At 36.4% G+C, this 12,428-nt stretch overlaps 1 protein-coding gene across 1 annotated transcript; it reads right to left on the bottom strand.

Moving 5' to 3' along the window:
• Positions 1-826: 826 nt before the first annotated feature.
• Positions 827-3,912, bottom strand: LOC121238743 (transmembrane emp24 domain-containing protein p24beta3-like). Its single transcript, XM_041135755.1, has 4 exons — positions 3,573-3,912; positions 2,058-2,244; positions 1,774-1,881; positions 827-1,212 (listed from the first exon to the last, which is right to left on the bottom strand). Exons 1-4 carry the CDS (start codon positions 3,792-3,794, stop codon positions 1,079-1,081), a joined length of 651 nt encoding a protein of 216 aa, XP_040991689.1. The 5' UTR covers positions 3,795-3,912; the 3' UTR covers positions 827-1,078.
• Between the last annotated feature and the right edge of the window lie 8,516 nt (positions 3,913-12,428).

A 12,428-nucleotide genomic window follows, 5' to 3' on the forward strand; every position in this document is an offset into this window, starting at 1 on the left:
AGCAATTTTGTGGGAGGGAAGATCTTGGAAGACGAAGGGAGAGTTTCCACATCAGCCGCGACTCCCCACGTTTATCATTTTTCAAATTAATAAATCAATCAAAGGAAGCTGTCGTGGCAAGTGGTGGTGGTCCCCGCTCTCACAATCAGAATAAAATTAGAATAATTCTAAATATAACCGTAAAGTACATAAACACCGCATAATTACTATGAAAAAGAATAAAATCTACTATTAAAAAATTAATATTTTTCATGAGTCCCATATTTTATCCTATATTTTATTCATTTTTTTCAAAACAATTACGCGATGGTTGCACAATTCACGGTTGTAAATATATTTTCTCGAAAAATTATAGGCCAAAAAAGGACGAATTTTATAGCTAGGTTAGGATACAAAGATGATTTCGACTCATCTAATTATTACAATTTTTTTAAATTCTCACACAAAAGACAATAAACAATTCAACTTTTTCAAATCTCAAAATAATAATAATATTAAAAAATAATATTCTAATAATATTTTATTCAATTTGTAACTCTCATCTCAACTCACTATCCAAATATTCCTTAAATAAATTTGTAACTTCTGGACATGTGGGCACACTCTCTGTCTCTCTCTTTCTCTCTATCTCTTTCTCTCTCTCAATTATCCTGTGGGCAATTTTCAATTTTCAATTCTCACTCTGCATTCAGCCTTTATCATCGGAGAACTGTTAAAATTGGAATGTTTCAAATATTTTTTTTTATAGGTTGGAATGTTTCGAATAATTCTCAGCGGCAATGTACATGGCTTTTAACAAAAGTTGAAGTGTTTATTTAACAAAACGTTAAATAAATAAATTTCCGATTTTCCGTTCTTATTGAAGGGTATCACTTACAATTATAAAATGAAAATAGCTATTTATCTAATTAAACTACCGTCCTATAAATTGAGGGAAATATAAAGTCACATTGTAGTTGAGAAGCGATAAGTTACAATTATAAACCCTACACATATTAATACCAAGAAACAGAAAAGGAGCTCAACTATAAGCCTCACCGTGATACTAAGCTAAGCAGACATTAACATATCCCACGGCTCAAACTCGGTTGTATGCCACTGATTTGCTGAACAGCTGCCGTATATAGATGACTTGTAAAGCGCTTGCAACGGCCAGCATAATGTATTCACCAACAGTGTAGAATACAACGCGCTTTCTTGTGCTCTCATTTGCTAAGGCAGGAGCACAGAGTGGTCAGTAATCAGTACGAGGAGTAGATATATCCAGCAGCAGTAAGGAAGATGACCAACTATTCTAACTAATGGATAAGTGGTTCCTTTGTTAACAAGTTATATTCATCAAAGAAGGGCATTAATCCAATACAAATGAGTTGGTAGTTTGAGGGTGTAAAAAGTAATTTTCTTAACCTTGTATCAAAACGATTTTTTTTCACAGCCAACATACAGTCCACGCCCGAGCCATTGCTTCCGCTGGATCAACAGGATCCCAATCTCAATTTCCTAGGTATGCAGTGTGTGCTTGTCCTATTGAGAAACTGAAGCGACCTTTTCTTTTTCACTACACTAAGCTAAACCAATGGGGCTTATCCAAAGGCTTACAATAGGTTTTTGTTTTGCATAAAACAGATACACATACATCTTGCATGTGGGAAATTCCTATGTAAAAACTTGTCCAGGAATCAGGCATATATATGGAATTGCGAGAAAACTACATAGTGGCATACTCGAGTCAAATTATGATTGTCATTTCAATTCATGGAAAATAATACTTACTGCGACGATGCCGAGCATCACGTGCTTTCAAGTACTTCTGCTCTGCTGTAACAGACTCCAATGCCTCTCTCAGCTCAGCAATTTTGACATTTAGTGGGTTCAAATGTTCTGAAAAAGCCACAATCTAAAGTTAGAAAGGTAGGGCATAAAACAGATAAGGAGCACATATCAGCAACACGTTGATTGGGTTACCAATGGAGTAACAATGTAGATTTGAATACATGATGATGAAAAGAATATCAGAATCCACCAATAACAACATATTGATAGATACTTTAACTGACCGTCTTTAGCCAGGTCATGCTCATTAGGAATATGACCAACATGTATGTAGAAAGAAACAGTCTCTGGTGTTGAGTAAGGATTATGAAAACAGAATTTGTACATTCCACTTTGTGGGGCCTTGAATTCAAACTTGTCACCGGATGTTCCCTTCAAGGTTTTCACCTCATTACCAGCAGGAGACGTCACCTGTACAAAACCCCATTCTTATGATGTATAAACAACTAACTCGAAACTAAAGACAAAAATCTTAGAAAAGTTGAAGAGTTTATTTGAATAGCTGATACTGGTAAATAGCAATCATTCTTATGTGAGATAGATAGAAAACGGTTTCCAAGTTATGTATCAGTCAAAAGCTTTCGTCGCACACATTTCGAGGGGCCTCTTGGAGGCCTTAGATAAAAAGATTACATATATGATGTAACTCTTCCTCAAATAAGTCCAGGACAAGAATCCAACTTGTTACAATGAAAATGCACCCGAGGTCATTTCTCATGATATTTGCTCCAAGTGCAAGATGCAAAGCCAGAAACTAGGACCTGAGGTTCTTAGGCACTATTTCCCGTTCACATGTTTTTCATCATTTATGTGCCCACTTTGCTTCTCATCTTTGTTTCTAACTTTTTTTTCATAATAAGTAGTATAAGCTTTATTAGAGCAAGTAAATAGGTGTAACCCAAGAACATAGCAAGTATACAAAAGAGAACTTTGTTTCTATCCTCCTTGGGTTATGATTAGAACTATTTCTATTTTTCCTCCCTTTCTATTTTCTCATTTACTTATTTATTAACAAGTGAGCCAAGCATGATTCCACGATCAAGTTGTATTCACTGTTTTTTCTGTCTCGAGATTAAAAATATGCACGTTTATCTTGGATTTAAGGAAAAGATGAGGTAAGCATAAGATCCAGAGTAATGCATCTAAACCAAAGCTTCAGACCAAAATCACAACTTTTATAACGACGTTCAAGTCACCAAGGCAAGGTCCTTCAGACCCTCCCCAGGGATCCCGGAGACACGCTGCCACTTGACGGAATCGTGATCATGTAACCCAGGGAAACTCCCAGTCCTGAATCGAACCAGTATGTCTGACTCTAGAGCTAAACCCTAGCAGAACATCCACCCGGGTCAACGTTACAAATAAATTCACAGGCGAATTACCGTCATCATTAGGTACTCTTAAAAGCAAATCAAACCAAAATATATAAATCGAAATTTTATATTTCTAAAAGAAAGATACCTCCACTGAATTGTGCCTAACACACCTACATAAAATTTTCTAGATGGGTTCAAGTTTTAAGAAAAACATGAACATAGCGTATATCTTTCTCCCCAATCAAACGAGGCCAGCGTTTATAAACTTTTTCTTTTTTAAATAAAAGGCATATATTTTGTTCAAACAAACAATTAAGAAATAAACCACAACGAAACAATCAATCAACAAATAAGCAAAGAAGATAAGCCCTAACAATATCCCGGCACGGAGAGATGAAATTATATATATATATATAAACTCACAGTAAAATCTATTCCGGGATGATCAGAGCTCCAGAAGATGTCGTGGTCGACCACCACGAAGTTTCCAGAGACGTTGTCGCCCTCGTAGAGGACGTACTCATAGACGCATTCAACGTCGTTTACAGTCACCGAGAGCGATGAGATTCTTCCAAGGAAGTTGAAAAGCACCAGAAGAACCATTAACAAGCAGATCTTCACGCTTTTCTGCCTCTGCCTCTCCATTTTCTTTCTGCGGATTTTTCTTTTTTGTTTTTTTCTGAGATTTGGGAAGCTGGTGTCGAAGGAGAGAGCACTCGAGATGGGTTTGTTTTGTTCTCCATCATAAACTGGGCGTTTTGACGTCGATACGGTACCGTTTTCACACTCGCACTTATTTTGTACTTCTCAACCTGAAATAAATATTTTAAATTATATTAAGGGAATGGTGTGCGGTATATTTAAATAATATTTATTTTATTGTTTTTTTAAGTATACATTTCTTAGTATAAGATATGGACAGAGTTTTTTTTATAAGATTTTTTTGGGGTCCATGTATAAATATGATAAGCATTGATTAAGCATCGGTTTGGATTAAAAATTCACGTCAATTTATTTTATCTTATCGTTATAATTTTTTAAATTTTTATATAAAATATAATAAATAATTAAATTTTTTTAAATTTTAAAATAATAATAATATTAAAAAATAATATTTTATTCAAATCATCTAAAATTATCTCAACTCATTTCTAAATCCAAACAATATGACTCAAGCAACCTAAGAACGTTATTAGAAAAAAAACCTAAGAACAGCCAATGTGGCATTGTTCTTCCCACGCATCATAATCCAAATTACCAAAGTTAGCTCTCAGCTGCAACAATACCTGGGTTGCAAAGAAACAAAGTTTAGAGGTCAATATATCCAAAAAAAAACAAACCACATTAGCTATTTTGATCATTGACTCCTAATTAAGTATGTAGATATTAATGGACTCTAATTAAGTATTTTGATAAATAGTCAGCTTAGATTCAGAGATGAATTGAGATAAATTGAGATAGTTTGTGAATAGAAGAATAAAAAATTGTTAGAATAATTTTTTTTAATATTATAATTATTTTGAGATTTGAAAAAGTTAAATTATTTATTATATTTTGTATGAAAATTTAAAAAAATTATAATAATAAGATGAAATTAGTTGAGATAAGTTTCCAATCTAAACCGGAGCATAAGTACGTACTCTCTTTATAATAATATAATCAACTAATAATATGTAAATCTAATCGTCACAGTGTTGCATATAAGTTATAAAATAAAACATTAAAAAAGATTGTAGATATTATATGACGAATAAAAAAAAATGACATTTTTAGAACTAAATATCTCATTTAACAAGGTCCTAAAATTAAAGAGGCTGGATTGTCGAGGTAAAAAAGCATCTCCATTATTGATCATTCGATTGACATTTAAGCCGACACATTCTCATTGACTTTCCATATATAACCATTATAGCAGAAGTTCTTGAACTTTTTCTATCATGCTATATTCTCTTGTGAGCAAATTTAGGAGGTACGGGTACGGTAAGAAAACTTTTTTCTGACTTCCATTCTTATCCAGATGTTGGTGTTTTTCTTTGCCATTTGCTGCTTAATGACAATCTGGATGTTGTAAGTTTTTCACTATTACTTGAAGTTTGTGGTGTATTAAGGCAACTAAGCCCATTGCACTGCCACAAAGCCACGAAGGAATCAAGCAACAGCCGAAACATTCAAGAAGAATAAAATGCAAATTCTAGAATGTAGTTTCGTATCAGAATTTAGATTCTTATACCGTTGTCAACACTAGAGTGATTAGCTTACTGAGATTGTTATGTACTGTGGGTATAAGAATATATAATGGTGCACACGAGAAGATATGAAAAAAATGAGAACCTGAAATAGTTTGAGTCTGCTATGATTCGATCATTTTCTCAAACACTTTGCCTTCACTCTGTTTTCCTTATTTCTCAACATGGTATCTAGAGCTTAAGACCCCCGTCAATTCATCATTCCCATGGAGTGCCCACAAATATCTTCTGCCCCTTCCATCACTCCCTCCATCATCAACTCTACATCTCACCTAGTCACTATTAAGCTCACCATTGATAATTTTCTCCTCTAGAAGGCTCAAATTGTGCCTTTCCTCAAAGGCCATCAACTCTTTGGATATGTTGATGGCTCCATACCCATCCTCACTGCTTTCATCAATGGCTCTCCAAACCCTGCCCATACCAAATGGGTTCTCTAAGACCAGTTAATTATTTATGCTATCAACTCCTCCCTATATGACTCTATTCTTGGTCAAGTCTTAGACTGTAATACATCCCATGAAGTGTGGACAACCTTGCAAACTCTTTTCCAAGCCCAATCCTCAACTCATGTGGTTCACACTCAATATTAATTTACTACACTAAAAAAAGGACCCAAGTCCATTTTAGACTATTATAACAAAGCACTATTATAACAAAGCCAAAGCACTGGCTTCTTTCTTGAGTGCTATTGGTCATACTCTCACGGCCAAGAGTTCTCTATCTATCTTCTTGCTAGCCTTGAGACTAATTATGAGTCCCTTGTCATTTCCCTCGCCACTTGGCCTGAACCTCTCTCACCCCACCAAATTTACAGCTTCATTCTTAATCACAAATCTTGTATAGCTCATCATACTCAATCTCTATTTTAGGGTTCATCACTTGTAGCACACAGCACGGTTCGAGATCCTTCATTGTTAGGATCTCCAAATCAAGGTTGCAATTCTAATTTTTGATGTGGACATTGCGGTCGAGGAGGGGGACGTATTGGTTTCAATGGCAGTTGGGGTGGTGGTCAGTCTATAAATTACTTCACAAATCGATTTGATTTGCGTCTGATTTGTGCCTTGTTTGTCAAAAATCAAGCCACACAACCATCACTTGATACCATCGTTTCAACCAGTCGTACCAAGCTCCTCCTCCATCTTCCTTTTCCTCAAATTTCACAACTCTTCCTCCTCATCAACAATCGTCCTCTAGTTGGTTTCGGGACACCGCATCAACACATCACTTCACCCCAGATCTTTCCTCTTTTAATCTGGACTATGCAACATATCAGGGGTCCGACACTGTTAGCATTGGAGATGAGTCTTCCTTACCCATTCAACATGTTGGATCTACCCAAATCAATTCCCCTTTAACAACTTCCTCTTACATAAACTCCTTCATGTTCCATTAATTACTAGAAACTTGCTCTCTGTTCGACAATTCTATATTGATAATGATGTCTATTTTGTATTTCACTTTCAATTTTTTCTTGTGAATGACTTGCATTCCTAGGCGATGCTTCCGCAAGGCCCCGTTAAGGATGGACTCTACGTGCTGCCATCGACCTCCACTGTTTCTTCCCCTGCATCTTCTCACTCTCCACAAGCCTGTATTGGCACCCGTTTAGCACTGGCATCAGAGGCTTGCTCACCATTCCTCCTGAATAACTTCTCTGATTCTTCATAGGTTCCAGTTGCCCACCAACTCTCATCATGGGCTTTCTATGTGTCCAGCATGCTCCTCTGCCAAGGCCCATGCCTTGCCCCACCTGCCTTCCTCCTCTCGATCCAGTGGGCCTTTTGCACCTCTTTTTTTGGATGTATGGGCCCGACACTATTCTCTCCACTAATGCATGTCGTTATTACTTATCGATTATAGATGAATTTTCTAAATTTATTTGGTTACTTCCCATGCAAACCAAATCCAATGTCTCCACCATTATTATTGCATTTTTTAAATTTGTCAGCAACACTTTCTAAAAAAATGTGGTTTCCGTTCAAATCGTGTGGAGGGGAATTTCGTCCCCTTATTGCTATTTTTAAATCTAGTGACATTACCCATCGTCCATCGTATTACATGTCCTCTTTCCCATCAACAAAATGAGAGTGTTGAGTGACACCACCGTCACATAGTAGAAACTGATCTTTCTCTATTATCTCTTGCATCCATGTCTTAAACTTACTAGGTTGAAGCCTTTCAAACGGCTAGTTTTCTAATCAATTGCATGCCCACCCCTTTACTGGACTATAAATCCCCTTATGAAATATTAATGGGTCACCCTTTAGATTATAAACTCCTACGGGTCTTTGGATTAGCATGTTGTCCCAATTTAAGGTCATTCAATAAACACAAATTAGATCTCTAGTCCAAACTGTGCGCCTTCATGGGCTACGATCATAAGGGTTATCTGTGTCTTCACCTACCCTCGGGCTGGACCTACATCTCAAGAGATTTAGTTTTTAATGAATCGGTCTTCCCATTTGAATCTCAGCCCACTGCACTGCATGGCCCCTCTGGCCCTAAACCAACATAGCCCATCTCTCGGCCCGTCCATCGGTCTTCCCATTTGAATCTCAGCCCACTGCACTACATGGCCCCTCTGGCCCTGAACCAACATAGCCAATCTCTGTGCCCGTCCATATTCAGTCTCACTCAATCTAATCAGACTCAGGTCCTCTTCTTCCCTTACCAATTAGGCCAACTGGCCCATCTCACTCTCTCGATTCCTCCTAACACCCACTCAAACTCAGCCTACTCCCTCACCTCCTAGAAGCCTTAGGTCATCGTCTACCTCTGAGACCTCTTCTCTTCCACATCCTTCAGTTCCTTTATCGCAGCCCATCATCCCAACTACTTAGCCACCTTCTTCCACCGTATCCCACCACCCCATGACCACCTGCTCTTGTTCCAATATCACTTGTCCTCCCTTTCGCACCGATGGCACCATCTCGTGGTCGTCCAACAAACCGTCCATTTCTCTCACTATATCCCCTTCAAACATTTCCTTAGGGTCATTTTCTACTCCTGAGGAACTTATCTCATTCATCGAAGCATCAAAATATCCTGAATGGCGCTCTGCCATGAATGAGGAGTTTCGAGCTCTCTTTCAAAATTAAACGTGGGATCTAGTTCCTTCCTCGCCTCATCTCAACATTCTGGGTTCGAAATGAATCTTGAAGACTAAAAGGCACAGCTGGTGGTTAAGGGTTTCCATCAGCAACCTGGCCTCGATTTTACCAAAACCTTCAGTCCTGTGATAAAATCAATCACTGTTCTTCTTTCCATCGTTGTCACCTCTAAATGGCCCTTCACCAGCTCGATGTCTAAAACATGTTCTTACACGGGGATCGCGAGGAAGCCGTCTTCATGAGACAACCACATAGATTCATCAATCCGGATTATCCATCACATGTATGTAAGTTAAGGAATTCGATTTACAGACTAAAACAGGCCCCTCGTGCCTGGTTTGCTAAATTGATTGACAAATTACTTTCGCTTGTTTTTCATGCTTCCCAATCAAATTCCTCGTTGTTTATATTTCATAACTCTTCTGATTTTATTTTCATATTAATCTATGTTGACGATATCATCGTCACAGATTCGAATCTTGTTCTTATCTCTGATTTTATAGCTGCTTTGAGTAATTTTTTTCCTGTTAAAGATTTGGGCACGTTACATTATCTTCTAGGAATTGAAGTTACACGGTTATCTGATGGTTTGTTTCTTTCTCAATCCAAATACATAGCTGACCTTTTATTTCTCACAAATATGCATAACACTAAACCTGTCTCTACACCAATGTCCTCTTCTGTCAAATTGACTGCTCTTGATGGATGCACTTTTGAGAATCCACAGTTATACCAAATCGTTGTAGGAAGTCTTCAATACTTAGCCTTCACTAGATCATACATTTCCTTTGTTGTTAACAAGGTCTGTCAGTACATGTATTGCCCTAGACTTACTTCCTCATTGGTAGGCTGTGAAAAGAATTCTTAGGTATCTTAAAAATACTTAACAACTTGGTTTATGTTTCTCAACTTCTTCATCCTTCAAACTCTCAGCTTTCTTCGATGCTGACTGGGCCGAATGCCCAAACAATTGCAAGTCTACTAGAGGCTTCTATGTATATTTCAGGACTCATCTAATTTCCTGGGGTTCTAAGAAACAAGTCACAATTGCTCGATCCCTACTAAATTTGAGTACAAATTAGTAGCTAACACCACGTGTGAACTCATTCGGTTACAATCCTTAATAAAAGAACTAGGTATTTTTCTCACTAACTCTCCTACTTTGTGGTGTGACAACTTAGGTGCAACTTATTTGTCTGTCAATCCAGTGCTACATGCTCGCACCAAGCACGTGGAGCTTGATTATCACTTTGTTCGTGATCAAGTAGTAGCTAAGACACTCCAAGTCTCCTTCATCTCCAGCAAGAATCAAATTGTAGATATCTTGACCAAGCCCCTTCCATCTACGAGATTTCTTCTATTACGTTCAAGCCTCACACTCACCTCTGTGCCGCTTGAATCGCGGGAGGGTATTAAGGCAACTAAGCCCATTGCACTACCATAATACAGAGTCGGGAAGGAATCAAGCAACAGCCAGAAAATTCAGGAAGAATAAAGTGCAATATTCTAGAATGTAGTCTCATAACAGAATTTAGATTCTTGTACAACTGTCAACACTAGAGTGGTTAGCATACTGACATTGTTATGTACTGTGGGCATAAAAAGAGAAATTTTATTTGCAGTCCTGAGTGGGGGACTACGTATGCAGTCTCATTGATGAATGTGAGTAAAATGAGAAAACATCATTTTAAAAAGGATATTATTGTAATTTAAAATTTTTTTTAAACATAACTGTATGAGCTTACATGAACAGTCTCCATTTTGGAGACTGTATGTAGACTAACTCGCATAAAAATATGTAATAGTGTGCACGAGAAGATATGGAAAAAATGAGAACATGAAATAGTTTTTGAGTCTGTTGTGACTCGAGCATTTTCTCAAACACCTTGCCTTCACTATGTTTTCCTTATTTCTCAACATGGTATATAGAAGGAACTTGGTAGTTTTCCAACATCAACACGTTACTCCAGATGTTGCTTTACAGAATGGATTGCATCTGCTTCGAAGTTATCATAAGGTACATTCTTATTATTTACCAACAACTGGAGATATGTCTTTGATGGCAACATCCACTACTTGATAGCGTCAAATTATATATAAATGGAGCACTATTTTCTGAGTTGAATAAATTAGGTGTGACTGCTGTTCTACGAGATCATTATAGTTTTGTTTTAATGATTGTGTGTAATGTAGTACAAGGAGTGTGTTTTGTTGAAACAATTGAAGCTCTTACTATTTTAAGGGGTTTGCAATTTATTTCTCATATGGGTTTTCCAAGATTATTTTAAGAGGTTTGCAATTTATTTCTCATAATTGAGGTCGATTCACAATCCATAGTTAATACGTTGAAGGCTGATGCAGAGGATTTGTCAGAACAAAAGGCTATTCTTGCTGATATTAGGAGTACTTTATCTATGGGTTTTCAAGCTGTCGAATTTTGTTATACCCCTGCAAAGCAAATTCTGTAGCACATACTTTGGCTACATGTTGTAAACATGTGGAGGATACTAGATTGTGGTGGCATTCCATTCCTGATATTGTTAGGTAGTATGTTACTCTTGAGATGTCTATGTAAATGTCCTTGAATCTTGTAATGCTTGATTATATGAATGAAGTACTTTGTTTCAGTACTAAAAAAAAGTAGAAGAAAGCAAAACATATAAAATAGAGCTTACAATATTATTTATTTTTCATTTAATGATGCACAAAATATTTGTAAGAATAACAATAAATAATGTATAGCTCACTTTATATGTCTATATCTATTATACTTAAGATTCTCAAGTTCTGACAATAATTTATTTATTTATTTATTTTTTTACGGTGAGAATGATATTGCATTTTTTGCGAATAAATGGGCTACAATATTTGCTTCCTTGAGCACACTATAACTAACAATATTGCAATTTGCATTCACGGAAATTTTTAAGAAGCTTCTTCGTAGTATTAATAAACTCTCTTAGAGAAATAATCTGTACAAGTTTCAAATAATTAAGTTATGCGCAATCCACTTGTAAAAAATTAGATCCCACAATAAAAAATATAAAAAAAGTATACTACATTTTTTCTAATAGAACCCACCTTCTTAAGAAGGATCAACATATAACTTGTTTATTTGAGACTGTTACTTAGTACTACTCACGAAATCTGCACAAGCTAAGCTCGTTCCCTTTTGAGTACTTTTGGTCATAGAAACCAACCTTGAGGCCAAGGTCTTAATTGGTAGAATTCAATTATCTTCATCTTAGCCAACTCTTGAGCTGCCATGTTCGAACCATGAAAATAACGTTTGAACAGTATTGATTCATCATTCGAACGGTAAATGCTATACGTTCGAATGGTATATCAATTTTTTGCTATATTAATGTTACTTAATGCGCCAAATTGCATGTTCGAACAATGCTGATTTATCATTCGAACGGTAAAATTTTACGTTCGAACGTAATGCAGTTTTCCGCTATAATAATTATCCTTAACGCGTTAAAATGTACGTTCGAACGGTTAAAATTGCACGTTCAAATGGTGGAATAATTTCCCACCATTATAATATTACTTCATGCGCTAAAATGTACGTTCGAACGGTTTTATTATTAGGGACAAAATATTTTATTCCTAATTATACCGTTTGAACGGTTTTGTTCTTTCGTCATTTTTTTAGACAAAATCTGAAATTTGCCTCAAAATCTTACTTTTTGGGATGATTTTCATTTCGTTCCAAAAGAAAATCGTCCAAAAATTCCTTTTTTGTTGTAGTGCACAGCGGGCGATTCGGACACAAAAGTATTTTAGTTTCATCAGTCATACATATTTCTGCAAGTTGGTCAGGTGACTGTTTAGAAATCAACACAACATGATATGTTTATTTATTAAACGAATAATATATAGAGATATCGATCGTTGGATAGATGAGAGATGAT

Source organism: Juglans microcarpa x Juglans regia, chromosome 1D, assembly GCF_004785595.1.
Source record: "Juglans microcarpa x Juglans regia isolate MS1-56 chromosome 1D, Jm3101_v1.0, whole genome shotgun sequence".
Lineage (NCBI taxonomy): Eukaryota > Viridiplantae > Streptophyta > Magnoliopsida > Fagales > Juglandaceae > Juglans > Juglans microcarpa x Juglans regia.